We start from the raw sequence: 16,313 nt of genomic DNA on the forward strand, positions 1-16,313 counted from the left end.
GACCGTTTGGGTTTCAATGGTATCGTCTGAACGAGCTGTCGGTTCACAAGAACTGTGTGTTGTGGGCCAGTCGGGTTGTGGTACCTGGCATGGCGAGCGAGGGGGTCTTTTCCATGATGCATGATATGCATCCTGGAATAGTGAGGATGAAGGCACTGGCACAGAGATATGTGTGGTGGCCCGGGATGCACATGGAAATTTAGGCTGTGGTGCGCCGCTGTGTTCCCTGTCAGGAGTCACCCTGCTCACCCAAGGCTGCCTTGCACCCATGGGAGTGGACCACAAATAAATGCTTGTCTTCATATGGACTTTTCTGGGCAATTCAAATGAAATACTTTTCTCATTATAGTAGATTCCCATTCAAAGTGCATGGAAGTAGCCATGGTTATCTTAATGCCCTGTGGTGCTGTAATAAGAACCCTCCATTTCCTGTTTGCCATTCATCGGTTGTGTGACGTCCTGGTGTCAGATAATGGAGCTGCCTTCACTTCTACTGAGTTGAAGGAGTTCGCTGGGTGTAAATGAATCAGACATTTCACCACAAACCCATATCATCCGTCCCTCAATGGCCAAGCTGAACATATGGTTCAGACAACCAAGGATGATCTATATCTTGGTGGGTGACTGGCAGGCCTGACTGTCAAGGTTCCTGCTGTCTCAACATGTTACGACGGCGTCTACTGGCAAGATTCCAGCCGAGCTGTTAACGAACAGGCGATTGACAACTGCTTTAGATCGGCTGCACCCGGACATGGCAAGTGACATGCGTCTAAGGCAGGAGGGTGATGCAGACAGGGGGCGTGATCATTTAAGGTGTTTTCTACCTGACGAGTCTGTGTACACGAGGAACTACTCTCGAGGCCCTATGTAGGTCCTTGCAGTTGTGGAAGAAGCCACTGGACCGGCCTCTTACAGGACTCGGACGCCTGACGGTAAAGTGCACCGCAGCCATGTGGATCAGCTGCAGGGCCATGAAGCTGCAGCCCCCTCTCTCCTTGGCCTGGATAACCTGGACACCCCACCTTTAGGAGGCAGTGCCAACTCCAGAGCCAAACCCTGATACCCAACTTGCAGCTGAGCCCTAGCCTAAACATAGCTTTCTGCCTCCTCGTTATTGTATTGTACTTTCACGGCATAATAGTTTCTAAGATATGGACATGCACTCAGGACATTCCACATCATCTCACCAGCTTCCCTTTGTTGTAGCTTTCGCTAATGTGAATAACATTGTCGCTTTGTGCGTGTGTGTGAGATACACACCTCATAATAACATGTCAATGGGATACAGTTCACCTGCTTGAAATCATCAGAGCACAATGAAGTGATTCATTTCCGTTGCATGGCTTTCAAATTAGATTTCACAGGCACACACACACTTCTTTGAAAAGGGAAGGTCAACTCTAGCATCAACACAACACTCTCACAGTAACTCAAAGTATCCTATTACACTTGGTTCTGTCCCTTTTCATTTGCTCTTACAGCACTTTACTATGGCACTGTTTTTTACTTTTTAAAAGTCTAGTGGTGCTATACTGTGCGTGTGTGTGTGTGTGTGCCGGCGTGTGCGTGTGCTGTTCCCGTATTTAAGTGTATTTAACAGTATGCAATTAGTATGTTATATAATACATACATAGGAATATGTCCAGTAAGACCCATCAAACAATGAAACATGTATGGGTCAGATTGAAGCATAAATCTTATTTTATTAGAATTAAATGCTACCATAGGGTCACAGGGTCACTGTGTGTTTACTTGACTTACAGATGGTTACCCCAAGGATGAAATGATTTACAGATGGAAAAGGAACTCCATTGAAACCTCAGACCAGAAGTACTGGCGCCTCTACCAGTTTGACTTTATGGGGCTGCGGAATACCACAGACGTCCTAAAAACAACAGCAGGTACAGTAAATTAGTTATCGTACATTTAATACCCAAACAGCTGACCTGTTTTTCACAACCAATGAAATAAATCCTCATCACAGCCCTTCACTGGCTCCTGTGTTCTCCATCCCATTTCTCTCTGAATTATTAGATACTGATTCCAAGGAAAAATGACAAAGTGCTATTTTTAGCTGTTTTTTAATAAAATTATCTACATTTACTGTAAATGATCTGTCATATTCTCCTGTCTGTTAGCAGCGGGAGACAGCATGCATTACCAGCTGGTGTCTTGAGGTCTGGTGCCACCACTCTGGCTTAAGTCAATTGCTTTTCCAGTCTTTGTAAACTATCGCATTGCAAAGACAATTGCTTTGCCAGTTTATCATACCTTTTCTTGGAAGATAGTCAAGATATGTAGTATTATTGTATCACGGAAATGACAAAGACAGCATTTGGCAGGTCAGAAAACAGGTTGAAATTGCACTTAGGAGTAGTACTCTGGTAGTAGATTTAGGAGCTGTACTCTGGTAGTAGACTAACATGCTGACCAGACCGGACACGTCCCGTGCGCGAGCGTCGCAAAATAGATGTAGAAATCCAAGTTATTCAATTATTGCACCCACTGCTCACGAGCGTCTGCGATGCCAAGGGCTAAAATAGAACTTCTTTCTATTTCTGACGCAGATCGCGCTGAAAGTCCTGCCTCTCCCATCTTCTCATTGGTTTATAGAAGCAGGTACCCATGTGCCATCTCCTCATTGGTTATGCCTACGTGGGTGATTGAAAGACAAACTGTTTTGCCAGTCGTCGTAGTAATACTATGAAATTTTAGATGCGGTCACCATATAAGTTCAAAGATGAAAAAGCCTGGGAGGAGAAAAGACTAGAAAAGATTCGGTTGGCCATTTTATGTGTGGATCAATTGTCGGAGTAGAGGACCTTGTGCATTTCAGGTAAAATAACAACCCAATGTTTATATCCCAGGACAAATTAGCTAGCAACAGCAAGCTAGTTAAATAGGACAAATTAGCTAGCAAGTGCAAGCTAACTAGCTAAATTGCCATACTTGTTTAATGCTTTTCGACCTGTCCCCAAATGAATGTCATTGGTTCAGAGTTTGTTTTGAATTTTTAACCTGCGTGTCGTGATTGCGTTTGGTGTGGGGGTACAAAATAAATGTATGCACGATAGCGCACGCGCGCAGCCGGTTTGGGTTCTGTGTTAGGAGTAGTACTGTGGTAGTAGATTTAGGAGTAGTACTTTGGTAGTAGATTTAGGAGTAGTACTTTGGTAGTAGATGTAGGAGTAGTCCTGTGGTAGTAGACTTAGGTGTAGTACTTTGGTAGTAGATGTAGGAGTAGTACTGTGGTGGTAGTGAACTTAAGAGTAGTGCTCAGGGAGTAGACGTTGTCTTTATCATTCACTGTGTAATAAAATAGTGCACAATGAAAGTGCATTTACCTGTTTTCATAATTCAATGTGACATTTAACATATTGTTTCTCTGTAGGCTGCTTGAAGCTTATCAGTAGTCCCATCCGGTATAAAGGCAAACATATTTTTATACAAACCATCAGGATTAAAGATTCAAAATATTTAATTATTCACTTAAATGATTTTCAGAGGCCTAGGATGTGGTTTGGTTTTAATACTGAATTCTACATCTATTTATTTCCAACCATCATTCCTTGCGACTAAGGTCGTGTTTTACAAACAGGTATCTAATTATACTCATGAGTGGTGCTTGCTGGAATGACTTTGCAATACATTTTTAATGCATTCGTGACAGCATCGAAGATTAATGTAGCAGCGTTTTAAGGGGCTGATAAATTGATCTCGTGTATGAATCCTCAAGCTGTAATTAACCCATATTGACCCTATTCTCAAATTTCATAGGTGACATTGTTCATGCTCTACTTTATTCCTTTTGGAGAACGGTGATTTCATATCCATTTTGAAAAGAAAGTCTTGAAGTCTTGTCTTGAAAACTCAGGTGATCCAATAAATGATGTATTCTGCGTATGGTGCACTGTGACACAAGTCCACGTTCTGAGTGGAGAACTCATGAAAGCCAGAGTTCTTCCACAGATCTTCCCTCAGTTCTGTTCAAGGAAATTAGACATTTCTCATCTTGTTTTCACTTTTTCTTGACTCCCAGCTTGCATCATGCTGCATGATGATTAGCTAGCTTGCTCCTGCAGCTAAAAATAGCATGTCATTAATTTACATCTCGACAAACTCGGGAAAACAAAGCGTTAAATTTCTTCTTGTTGTTTTTCATCCAGCATGAAATGAATAGGTATCGTGCTGTAGCGTGGTAATGAGGAAAATGGCGAGTGGACAGTTCCCATGCCACCTTGCCCTCAGGGACTTCTGGTTCTACCGCTGTTATATCTGCCTCCTTTCTTTCTATTGTTACAGCATCCCCTCTTCAAAACCCACCAAAGTAGACTCCCTGAAGCATTGTGTATGGTGCCATCTTCTGTGGTTCCCCCTGATGCTATATCTCATGATTCTCTCTCTCTCTCTCTCTCTTTCTCCCACCCTCCACCCCTCTCTCCCTCCCCATGCTGGCTTGTTCGTGTTCCACCTGACGCTCTGATTCTCCCTCAATCGCTCTCTTTCTCCCACCCTCCACCCCTCTCTCCCTCCCCATGCTGGCTCGTTCTTGTTCCACCTGACGCTCTGATTCTCCCTCAATCGCTTTTTTTCTCCCACCCTCCACCCCTCTCTCCCTCCCCATGCTGGCTCGTTCTTGTTCCACCTGACGCTCCGATTCTCCCTCAATCGCTTTTTTTCTTCCTCACTCCCCCCCCCACTCTCTTCCTCCTTAACTTTCTCCCTCCCCCTCTACGCCCCTCTCGCCCCCCCTCTCCCAGGTGATTATGTGGTCATGACAGTGTACTTTGACCTGAGCAGGAGAATGGGTTATTTCACCATCCAGACCTACATCCCCTGTATCCTCACCGTGGTGCTCTCCTGGGTCTCCTTCTGGATCAATAGTGATGCCGCCCCTGCCAGAACAGCACTAGGTACCTGATCTGAAGAATACCATTTGGCAGGATACACACTGATGTGATAATACGTAGATGAAGAACCCCAAGGATTCAATCAAACCTGTTCCACCAGTGTTTATGTAGTGCACTGTATGTGTTCAGAAATGACTACCTCTGCATGTGTTATTCTGAAAGGGGAAAAAATACGTCTGAGTCTAGCTGGTTGGTTGAAAAGAAGGGTACCACAATGGCAGATTGCATGAAAAATCGATATTTTATTGTTTAGACCAGAGACCAATTACGCAATGTTATGTTCTGCTTTTCAGATTCTTGTACCATTTTATTTTGTATATGCGATGTGCTTGTAATTCATCAAGGCTTAACAATCACCTTTTTTGTTTACGCTTGTAATTCATTCATGATTTTTCCCCCCCGATGCATGCTTTCCATTAGTGCATGTGCATTCGTCTGGATTATGTAGTTGAAGGTGATTTGGAGTTTGAGTTGAACTTTGCGGTAAGTACGATTCAATTCCTCCAGACAGCTCTTGTAGGTGACCTTGACCAAGTCATTTTTTGTCTTCAAGGTCAAATATATCACATTTAGTCCAAATTACAGTATTAGCCTTATACATGACCTTTAACTAAGTGACAACACAACCACATTTGCAATGGTGGTTAAACAAGTCGAAGCTTAAAGTGTATTAACGAGTCCGTTTCATCACCAAACCATCCTTGAACCACCACAATCACATTGAATAGTCTCCCTCGGCAGTCTTGACACCTGTTACGACACTGTACAAAGATAAGCCCGGAAACATGTTTGTCTTTCCCCTTGCTAACAGGTAAGGATGCTGACTGTAGGAGTGAAGATAAATATCCCATTCTCGTTGACAAAAGAAGTCATTTAGTGTCTATTCTGGGGCACAAAAGCGCAGCGTTGATTTTCCGGGCCTCCCCGCTGATCGATAGCGGGTTGAAAAGAAAGAGGAGTGATAAGGAAAATGGGCTCTGACTGCAAAGAGCAGGAGATATGTCAGAGTGGCTGGTGGTGGTGGTAGGGGGCTAAGGAGGAGGCAGGTGCTGACATGCAGGTGCCCCCTGAGGGTGTAGTGTGGTTTGGGGGCAGTGACGGGGTGTACTGGGTGACATTCCCAAAGAGCCAGGTTCACAAGGGCACTGATGGTAATGACTATCAGGCTATACCTGACAGGGAGTAAGGGCCACCACAGATGGTAATGACTATCAGGCTATACCTGACAGGGAGTAAGGGCCACCACAGATGGTAATGACTATCAGGCTATATCTGACAGGGAGTAAGGGCCACCACAGATGGTAATGACTATCAGGCTATACCTGACAGGGAGTAAGGGATAGGGATGCTCAGTTCAGTGACTCATACAGTGTGACCCCTCCCTCTTTTTTGTCACTTTCTTTTCAATCTCTCTTTCTTTCTCTCTCTGTGTCACGACAGCACTGTAGACTATCTTTGTATAATGTTCTTTCTAACTGTTTATTTTCTATGTGCTGTATCTGTTCATATGACATCTATGGGTCTTTGTGTCCCTAATTTAGTGTAGGTGTACTCACATCTTTCCACATGCATTCTTTGTATCTATATTATTTTCTGTTCTTTTCTGTATTTTTTACGATACCTTTTTGTCATTTATTACATTTTTGCCATTTTATTTGGAGGAACCAGTTAAAGTTCCTCTTACACCTTGCCTGTTTGAAAGTTAAGAAGGAACTCTGCTGACTAAGTGCCAAAGTATGTATAGAAGGTAAGGGAAATAGGTGAAGGTAATCATCGTGGCCAGCAGAGTCTGAAGGAAGGGGGGATTGAGTATGAAATATCAGCTCAAAATAGATGGGCCTTCTTGTCTCCATGGTAACTGCTAGGAAACAGCACCACATTCAGTCATCAAATGAGAGGTTCCTGGTGATGTGCATAAAAGAGCGAGAGTGTGTGTGTGTGTGTGTGTGTGTGTGTGTGTGTGTGTGTACTGTATATAGAGTGTTTGCATATGAGTGTGTGTGCGTGTCACACCCATCACTTTATATCAAAGCTCTATACATGCAAAATCTCAGCCGGTACATTTAGCTCACTTTTCACTATATATACTCAACAAAAATATAAATGCAACATGTAAAGGGATGGTCCCATGTTTCATGAGCTAAAATAAAATATCCCAGAAATTTTCTACAAGCACAAAAATCTTATTTCTCTCAAATGTTGTGCACAAATGGGTTAGTGAGCATTTCTCCGTTGCCAAGATAATCCATCCACCTGACAAGTGTGGCATATCAAGAAGTTGATTCAACAGCATGATCATTACACAGGTGCACATTGTGCTGGAGAGAACAAAAGGCCACTTTTAAATGTGCACATATGTCTCAAGTTTTCCAGAAATTTACACCAGAGCTGTTGCCAGATAATTTAATGTTCATTTCTCTACCATAATCTGCCTCCAACGTCGTTTTAGAGTATTTGGCAGTACGTCCAACCGGCCTCGCAACCGCAGACCAACATGTAACCATGCCAGCCCAGGACCTCCACGTCCGACTTCTTCACATACGGGATCCTCTGAGGTGTGGTGCTGAGGAGTATTTCTGTCTGTAATAAAGCCCTTTTGTGGGGAAAAGCTCATTCTGATTGGCTGGGCCTGGCTCCACTGTGGGTGGGCCTATGTTTTCCCAGGCCCACCTATGGCTGCACCCCTGCCGAGTCATGTGAAATCCATAGATTAGGGCCAAATTAATTTATTTCAATTGACTGATTCCCTCATATGAACTGTAACTCAGTAAAATCGTTGAACTTGTTGCATGTTGCCTTCATATTTTTGTTCAGTATATTTAAGCACTGACAATGTATTTATGTAAACATCCATTTATTTCTAAAGCTAAAACCCTCTGTAATTGATAAAATATCTTAAAAGCGTATTTGCAAAATATATTCAGACTATTGCCAGAGAAACATATTGCAGCCGTTTTGCCAAGAGCGATATCAAACAGCTAGTACAGGGTGGCAGGTAGCCTAGCAGTTAAGAGTGTTGGGCCAGTAACCGAAAGGTAGCTGGTTCAAATCCCCAAGCAAACTAGGTGAACAATCTGTGTTATGACGCTGACTTTGTCCTTTCAGGTATCACCACTGTGTTGACAATGACCACCCTTAGTACAGTGGCCAGGACCTCCCTACCCAGAGTCTCCTATGTGACGGCCATGGATCTCTTCGTCACTGTGTGCTTCTTGTTTGTTTTTGCGGCCATGATGGAGTACGCCATCCAAAACTACTACGCCTACAGGGCACAGAAGCCCCGCTACAACAAGACAAACAAGACACAGAGACTGGTGAGCTTTCCTCCATACCATGTAATGATGTACCTTTCCTCCATACGATGTAATGATGTACCTTTCCTCCATACGATGTAATGGTGTACCTTTCCTCCATATGACGAAATGGTGTAACTTTTCTCGATGCAGTGTAATGCTGTTATAGACATGGACCGAGGTTGTTTGTGTTGTCACAGTCAATAGCTCTAGCCATGGTAGCGATTATGGTCTCAGTGGGTGGAGGTCTAGTCCATCCTTCATATCTCCATCCTCTTGCATCAGTCACACTGTGCACGGGCTGTGATAGTATTGCAGTCAGTGTCTCTGGCCTGCATGGGGGCAAATTGGGAGGTTGCCCCCCGGTGAGGGTTGAGGTCTGGTCTATCCCCCATCCTTCATATATCCATCCTCTTGCACTAGCGACCGGTCACAGAGTGTACTTGGTAAATGGCGTGTCATGTCATCATGTCATGTCGTGTAAGTGCTGTCGAGCCAGTGAGTGAGTCCCAGCTTAGGTAGAGCACTAAGCCGAGGGGTTCTATCTCATTGCCTGCCTGGGCTATGACAGCGTCCTGCTGGGTGTGGGAGGACACGGCCCGCTGCGGAGCTTTAATGCATGACAGCACAGCTCCACTCACAACGCATCAGCTCTCTTTCTCTCTTCAACTCTTTCTCTCTGTCTCTTTTCATCTTTCCATCTGTCTTTCTCCCTTGTTTGCCCACATGTATTTATTGTCTCCTGTCTGGCTTTTGTTGTCCCCCCGCCCCCTCCCTGTTGCCTCTCTCAATTAAATTCAATTCAAGGGGCTTTATTGGCATGGGAAACATATGTTAACTTTGCCAAAGCAAGTGAAGTAGATAATGTACAAAAGTTAAATAAACTATTAAAAATGAACAGTAAACATTACACTCACAGAAGTTCCAAAAGAATAGACATTTTTAATGTCATATTATGTATATATACAGTTTTGTAACGAAGTACAAAAGGGAAAATAAATAAACATAAATATGGGTCGTATTTACAATGGTGTTTGTTGTTCACTGGTTGCCCTTTTCTTGTGGCAACAGTTCACAAATCTTGCTGCTGTGATGGCACACTGTGGTATTTCACCCAATAGATATGGCAGTTTATCAAAATTGGGTTTGTTTTTCGAATTTGTTGTGGATCTGTGTAATCTGAGGGAAATATGTGTCTCTAATATGGTCATACATTTGGCAGTAGGTTAGGAAGTGCAGCTCAGTTTCCACCTCATTTTGTGGGCAGTGTGCACATAGTCTGTGTTCTCTTGAGAGCCAGGTCTGCCTACAGCGGCCTCTCTCAATAGTAATGCTATGCTTACTGAGTCTGTACATAATCAAAACTTTCCTTAAGTTTGGGTCAGTCACAGTGGACAGGCATTCTGCCACTGTGTACTCTCTGTTTCGGGCTAAAGAGTGTTCTAGTTTGCTCTGTGTTTTTGTTAATTACTTGACACATTGGAAATAATTATCTTTTTGTTTTCTCATGATTTGGTTGGGTCTAATTGTGTTGCTGTCCTGGGGCTCTGTTTGGTCTGTTTGGGTTTGTGAACAGAGCCCCAGGACCAGCTTGCTTAGGGGACTCTTCTCCAGGTTCATCTCTCTGTAGGTGATGGCTTTGTTATGGAAGGTTTGGGAATCGCTTCCTTTTAGGTGGTTGTAGAATTTAACGGCTCTTTTCTGGATTTTGATAATTAGCGGGTATCAGCCTAATTCTGCTCTGCATGCATTATTTGGTGCTTTACAAGGATATTTTTTGCCGAATTCTGCATGCAGAGTCTCAATTTGGTGTTTGTCCCATTTTGTGAATTATTGGTTCACAACCATGAAGGACAATGGATTCTATAACTGATTCAAGTATTTTTAGCCAGATCCTAATTTGTATGTCGAATTTGATGGCATAGAATGCCCTTCTTGCCTTGTCTCTCAGATTGTTCACAGCTTTGTGGAAGTTACCTGATGTTTAGGCCAAGGTATGTATAGTTTTTTGTGTGCTCTGGGGTAGCAGTGTCTAGATGGAATTTGTATATGTGGTCCTGGCGACTGGACCGTTTTTGGAACACGATTATTTTGGTCTTACTGAGATTTACTGTCAGGGCCCAGGTCTGGCAGAATATGCAGAAGATCTAGGTGCTGCTGTAAGCTCTCCTTGGTTGGTGACAGAAGCACCAGATCATCAGCAAACAGTAGACATTTGACTTAAGATTCTAGTAGGGTGAGCCCGGGTGCTGCAGACTGTTCTAGTGCCCTCACCAATTCGTTGATATATATGTTGAAGAGGGTGGGGCTTAAGCTGCATCCCTGTATGAGGTCTTCCTTCCTCTGCCCCCTCCCCACATTTCTTGCCCTACCTTCTCTCTCACACTCCCTCTCTTTCTCTCCCTTTATCGCTTACACATCTAAGGAGATGGCCTTCCTCTGTCCCCTCCCACAGACCTACTCGATGCTAGACATGGGGCCCAGGTCCCCCACCACCGTGGTACCGTTGAACAACAACTACTCATACTGGCAGGACTATGAGGACGTGTACGAGTGTCTGGACGGGAAGGACTGCCAGAGCTTCTTCTGCTGTTACGAGGAGTGTAAGGGGGGAGGGTGGAGGAAAGGCCGCATCCATGTCGACATTAAGGAGCTGGACGTTTACTCGAGAGTCTTCTTCCCTACGTCGTTCCTCTTGTTCAACATCGTCTACTGGGTCTCTTATCTCTACCTTTAGCAGTTTCAGTTGAACTTGATAGAATTTGTTTGGACAAGTATGAAAAGACTCAAGTGGGAAGAGGAGATGTCACAAGACATAAGATGTCACTCAGTGGCAGCTTTGTGCACGTTGACACTTGATTGGTTGGTGGGTTAGTGTAGCCAACCAATAGACAGCTGTGAGACCCTAACACCAGGATGCTAGCCAGATAAGAGATAATGAAGCATCCATAGTGCCTTCTTCAGGAAGGGGCCATCACCTATACAGAGGTGCAATAAGGGGACTAGAAGCGTTGGAGTTTTTCCTACATAGGTTATCCCACATCCGCCATTTCAACGCATGCTATACTGTTCATTAAAAACAATCCATAGTTAGGATGGACTGCACTATGAAATGATTCTATTGTTGCTTTGTATTTCTTAGTTAGTTGCATAGTCATTGCAAGCCATTTGAAATATATAGAACCTCAATATGATTTATTTTGGACATCAACAGGATCTTAAATATTAGGTCATTGATAACATTGATTTGGTTTAGATTAATATACATTTATATCATAAACATTTGAATTATGTTTCCTACCAAGGGTGATATACAACAAGAACGTGCATAGTATACCTACAACACACCATAACATAATAATTGAAAGATGAAAATACTACTTTTGTAAAATAATGTATCTAATAAAGTTTTCTTTAGTAACATAGAGTTTTCCAGAGAGTATTAATAGACTATTTGATAATTAAATACATTGTCTGAGGACAAGGAATGGTAAGGTTTCAAACTAAAGTAATATTGAGATGTTGTTTAATTAATTTACAGAATGTGGACATACATTTATCTCCATACAGCAGGCCGACAATACATCACAGGCTGAGGGCCAGGGTAGCATTTGGGTCAATACAGTACTGTATATATTGTGCTAGTATTCAGTACAGTAATAATACATTTTTTTTTATGGTTTCTCTCCAGCAACACTATTGCTATTTTATTGAGTAAGAACATGTATAGCTCATGTTATATCATACAGTAGCTGTTGTACGAAAACAGATAATAACATCACAAAGAATTGTGAAAGGTGTGTTTTTGGAGTTAAAAATAGTTTTATTTACTGTAAGTAACACTGTTGTTTCTGCAGTGGTGTGACTTAGAAGTATGGTAGTATCCTGTATTCTATGTTTTAAGAGAACGTGTATGTGAGAGATGTTTTCATGCTATTTCCATAGTTGAATGTAGATCATACTTTAGACCAACAACAAAGTGGTTTTCAACTCTGTATAACAACACAAATATTGCACTTCATAAGTGTCTTAGTTTGATATAATGTATTTACAATAAATCAAACACTATTTTCTAAGTCTGATGGAACGCACCCTTTTGTTACAGCAGATCTGAGAGAACCACTGTCTTGGTACAGCTATGCTTTTTAGAGAATCCAGTCTGTGGTATTGCTTAAATTAATAAAATTATCTTTGCTCAAGGTCTGGAGTGTGTGTGCACGTGTGTGTAGGTACTTGCATTCACATGTAGGTCATTTGAATCATTAGCAAACTGTGATCTTACTTACACACACACACGCACTGTAGTTATTTAGATAGAAATATATTTCAAAATGCAGGAATGGTTTTGTCTCTGATGTGGTTGCGATAGCCCACTTTAAACCTCACACTGTGCATCCTGTTGTTTCGAGGTAGGGAGGCAAGTCAATGAAAAGTCATTATGCACAATAATCATACCTATTAGGAAGTAGGCTAAGGAAATCCAAAACAGACCCTTTTATTCCCACAGAAGGAAATTAACTCTACACACGATTCATGTCTATTGCAGAGTAGATCGTTATACAATTAGTGTCCCCATATAGAAATAACCAGATGTTATTGTTCAGGGCCTGTATTCACAACATTTCAGAGTAGCAGTGTAGATCATATGAGATCATATGCACAGGGGACACCTGATCCTAGATCAGCACCTACTTTGAGATACTTTTTGAATACGGTCCCGGAGCTCACCACGGAATATGGATACCCCTGGTGTGTGTGTGTAAACATGCTAACATACAGTGCCTTGCAAAAGTATTCAACCCCCTCAGTGTTTTTTCTATTTTGTTGGATTACAACCTGTAATTTCAATAGATTTTTATTTCATGTAATGGACATACACAAAATAGTCCAAATTGGTGAAGTGAAATGGAACAAAATAACTTTTCGAAATAATAAAAAACAGAAATGTGGTGCGTGCACATGTATTCACCCCCTTTGCTATGAAGTGCCTAAATAAGATCTGGTGCGACCAATTACCTTCAGAAGTCACATATTTAGTCAAAAAAAGTCCAGCTGTGTGCAATCTAAGTGTCAGTGTAGATCATGATCTCAATATATCTACACCTGTTCTGAAAGGCCCCAGAGTCTGCAACACCACTAAGCAAGGGGTACCACCAAGCAAGAAGACCAAGGAGCTCGCCAAACAGGTCAGGGACAAAGTAGTGGAGAAGTACAGATCAGGGTTGGGTTATAAAAAAATATCCAAAATGTTGAACATCCCACAAAGCACCATTAAATTCATTACTAAATTCACGCCGATGATGCGGGCGGCCATCACTTGCGGCCATCACTTGAACGACTGTATCTTTGTCAAATAAGCACCAATCGGGGTCAAACAAAGACAAAGCTAGATAGTATCCAGAAACCATGTATATGTCATAAAATGTAGCTACTAACCTTGTAAAACAGCATGCCTTTTCATTTTGGTCAAAAATTATAAGGATACTCAGAGTTATGAAGTTATGAAAACTGGTTGTTTTGTAAATGTTGAACTTATATGGCTACTAATACTTGGAATGTCAGAACTGGTGTAGATATACTGAGATCATGTGACAGATCATGTGACACTTAGATTGTACACAGGTGGACTTTATTTAACTAATTGTGTGACTTCTGAAGGTAATTGGTTGCACCAGATCTTATTTTAGGGGCTTCATAGCAAAGGGGGAGAATACATATGCATGCACCACTATCATTTTTTAAAACAAGTTACTTTTTCCATTTCACTTCACCAATTTAGACTATTTTGTGTATGTCCATTACATGAAATACGAATTAAAATCAATTTAAATTACAGGTTGTAATGCAACAAAAGAGGAAAAACGCCAAGGGGGATGAATACTTTTGTAAGGCACTGTAATTGCTGCAAAAGGTGGTCTACAACTTATTGACTTGGGGCGTGAATCGTTATGCACGCTCAAGTTCTGTTTATTTGTCCTATTTCTTGTTAGTTTCACAATAAAAAATATTTTGCATCTTCAAAGTGGTAGGCATGTTGTGTATCAAATGATATAAACCCCCCAAAATCCATTTTAATTACAGGTTGTAAGGCAACAAAATAGGAAATATGCCAAGGGGGTGAAGACTTTCGTATTCCACTGTACAGTACTTAACAAATGAACTTAGTCATGCATTCATGACAGAGAGTTAGGACACCTGGACAGGAAATCCCAGGGGTGTGTGTGTGTAAGTAAAGGTATGAGATGATGAGGGTTGTGGGGGTGTTTAAGGTCCAGTGCAGTCAAAAATGTTATTTTCCTGCGTCTATATATATTTCCACACTATGAGATTGGAATAATAATGGGAAATTGTGAATATTATGATAATTCCCTTTTAGTGTTAAAGCTGGATGAAAAGACTGCCTGACATTTCTGGCTGTTTTATTGGGATGGAGTTTTGGCCTTCAATAGTGACATCACTATGCGGTAAATTAGACCAATAAGAAAAATTGTTTGAAACCTCTCTGCCAATAACAACTAATATCAGTTTTTCCCTCCCCACACAGACAGTCCCTTTGATAAGAAGATATTTTTGTTTCTTTTTGAGCATTTTATTTTAAAAGAATCACAGTAAGGTACTTAATTGTCACAGAAATGGTTTGCTATTAAGATAAAAATGCCTGTGTTAGACATTTAAAGCTGGATCTGGAGACTAACTGGGGATTTCCTCATCCACATAGGGAGATTCTCCTGGAACAGCAGGCTCTCACAGATGCTACTGCTGACCTACTTTATGACATACAGTTGAAGTCGGAAGTTTACATACACCTTAGCCAAATACATTTAAACTCAGTTTTTGACAATTCCTGACATTTAATCCTAGTAAATATTCCCTATTTTAGGTAAATTAGTATTACCACTGTATTTTAAGAATGTGAAATGTCAGAATAATAGTTGAGAGAATGATTTATTTCAGCTTTTATTTCTTTCATCGTATTCCCAGTGGGGCAGAGGTTTACATACACTCAAATAGTATTTGGTAGCATTGCTTTTAAATTGTTTAATGTTTCAGGTAGCCTTCCACAAGCTTCCCACAATAAGTTGGGTGAATTTTAGCCCATTACTGCTGACAGAGCTTGTGTAACTGAGTCAGGTTTGTAGGCCTCCTTGCTCGCACACGCTTTTTCAGTTCTGCCCACAAATTTTCTATAAGATTGAGGATAGGGCTTTGTGATGGCCACTCCAATACCTTGACTTTGTTCTCCTTCAGCCATTTTGTCACAACTTTGGAAGTACGCTTGGGGTCATTGTCCATTTGCAAGACCCATTTGCGACCAAGCTTTAACTTCCTAACTGATGTCTTGAGATGTTGCTTCAATATTTCCACATAATTGTCCATCCTCATGATGCCATCTATTTTGTGAAGTGCACCAGTCCCTCCTGCAGCAAAGCACGCCCACAACATGATGCTGTCACCCCTGTGCTTCACGTTTGGGATGATGTTCTTCAGCCTGCTAACCTCCCCCTTTTTCCTCCAAACATAACGATGGTCATTATGGCCAAACAGTTTTATTTTTGTTTCATCAGACCAGAGGACATTTCTCCAAAAAGTACGATCTTTGTCCCCATGTGCAGTTGCAAACCGTAGTCTGGCTTTTTTATGGCGGTTTTGTAGCAGTGGCTTCTTCCTTGCTGAGTGACCTTACAGGTTATGTCGATATAGGACTTGTTTTACTGTGGATATAGATACATTTGTACCTGTTTCCTCCAGCATCTTCACAAGGTCCTTTGCTGTTGTTCTGGGATTGATTTGCACTTTTTGCACCAAAGTACGTTCATCTCTAGGAGACAGAAAGCGTCCCCTTCCTGAGCGGTATGACGGCTGTGTGGTCCCATGGTGTTTGTACTCGCGTACTATCGTTTGTACAGATGAACGTGGTACCTTCATGTGTTTGGAAATTGCTCCCAAGGATGAATCAATTTATTTCTGCTGATTTATTTTGATTTTCCTATGATTTAAAGCGAAGAGGCACTGAGTTTGAAGGTAGGCCTTGAAATACATCCACAGGTACACCTCCAATTGACTCAAATTATGTCAATTAACCTATCAGAAGCTTCTAAAGCCATGACAT

The 16,313-nt window shown here is 41.8% G+C and overlaps 1 protein-coding gene across 2 annotated transcripts in view; it reads left to right on the forward strand.

Annotated features, from left to right (window-relative positions):
• Nucleotides 1-12,402, forward strand: part of LOC110527448 (gamma-aminobutyric acid receptor subunit gamma-3) — a 40,866-nt gene extending 28,464 nt beyond the window's left edge. The window contains exons 6-9 of one of the 2 annotated variants that reach the window (XM_021608722.2): nt 1,764-1,901; nt 4,761-4,913; nt 8,016-8,224; nt 10,629-12,402. In XM_021608722.2, the coding sequence (XP_021464397.1) occupies nt 1,764-1,901; nt 4,761-4,913; nt 8,016-8,224; nt 10,629-10,940 (812 nt within the window). In that variant the 3' untranslated portion in view covers nt 10,941-12,402. The remainder of the gene's footprint in view (nt 1-1,763; nt 1,902-4,760; nt 4,914-8,015; nt 8,225-10,628) is intronic. The other variant, XM_021608723.2, reaches the window with a different exon arrangement.
• Nucleotides 12,403-16,313: the final 3,911 nt, after the last annotated feature.

This window comes from Oncorhynchus mykiss, chromosome 7 (assembly GCF_013265735.2).
Source record: "Oncorhynchus mykiss isolate Arlee chromosome 7, USDA_OmykA_1.1, whole genome shotgun sequence".
In the NCBI taxonomy this organism is placed as follows: domain Eukaryota; kingdom Metazoa; phylum Chordata; class Actinopteri; order Salmoniformes; family Salmonidae; genus Oncorhynchus; species Oncorhynchus mykiss.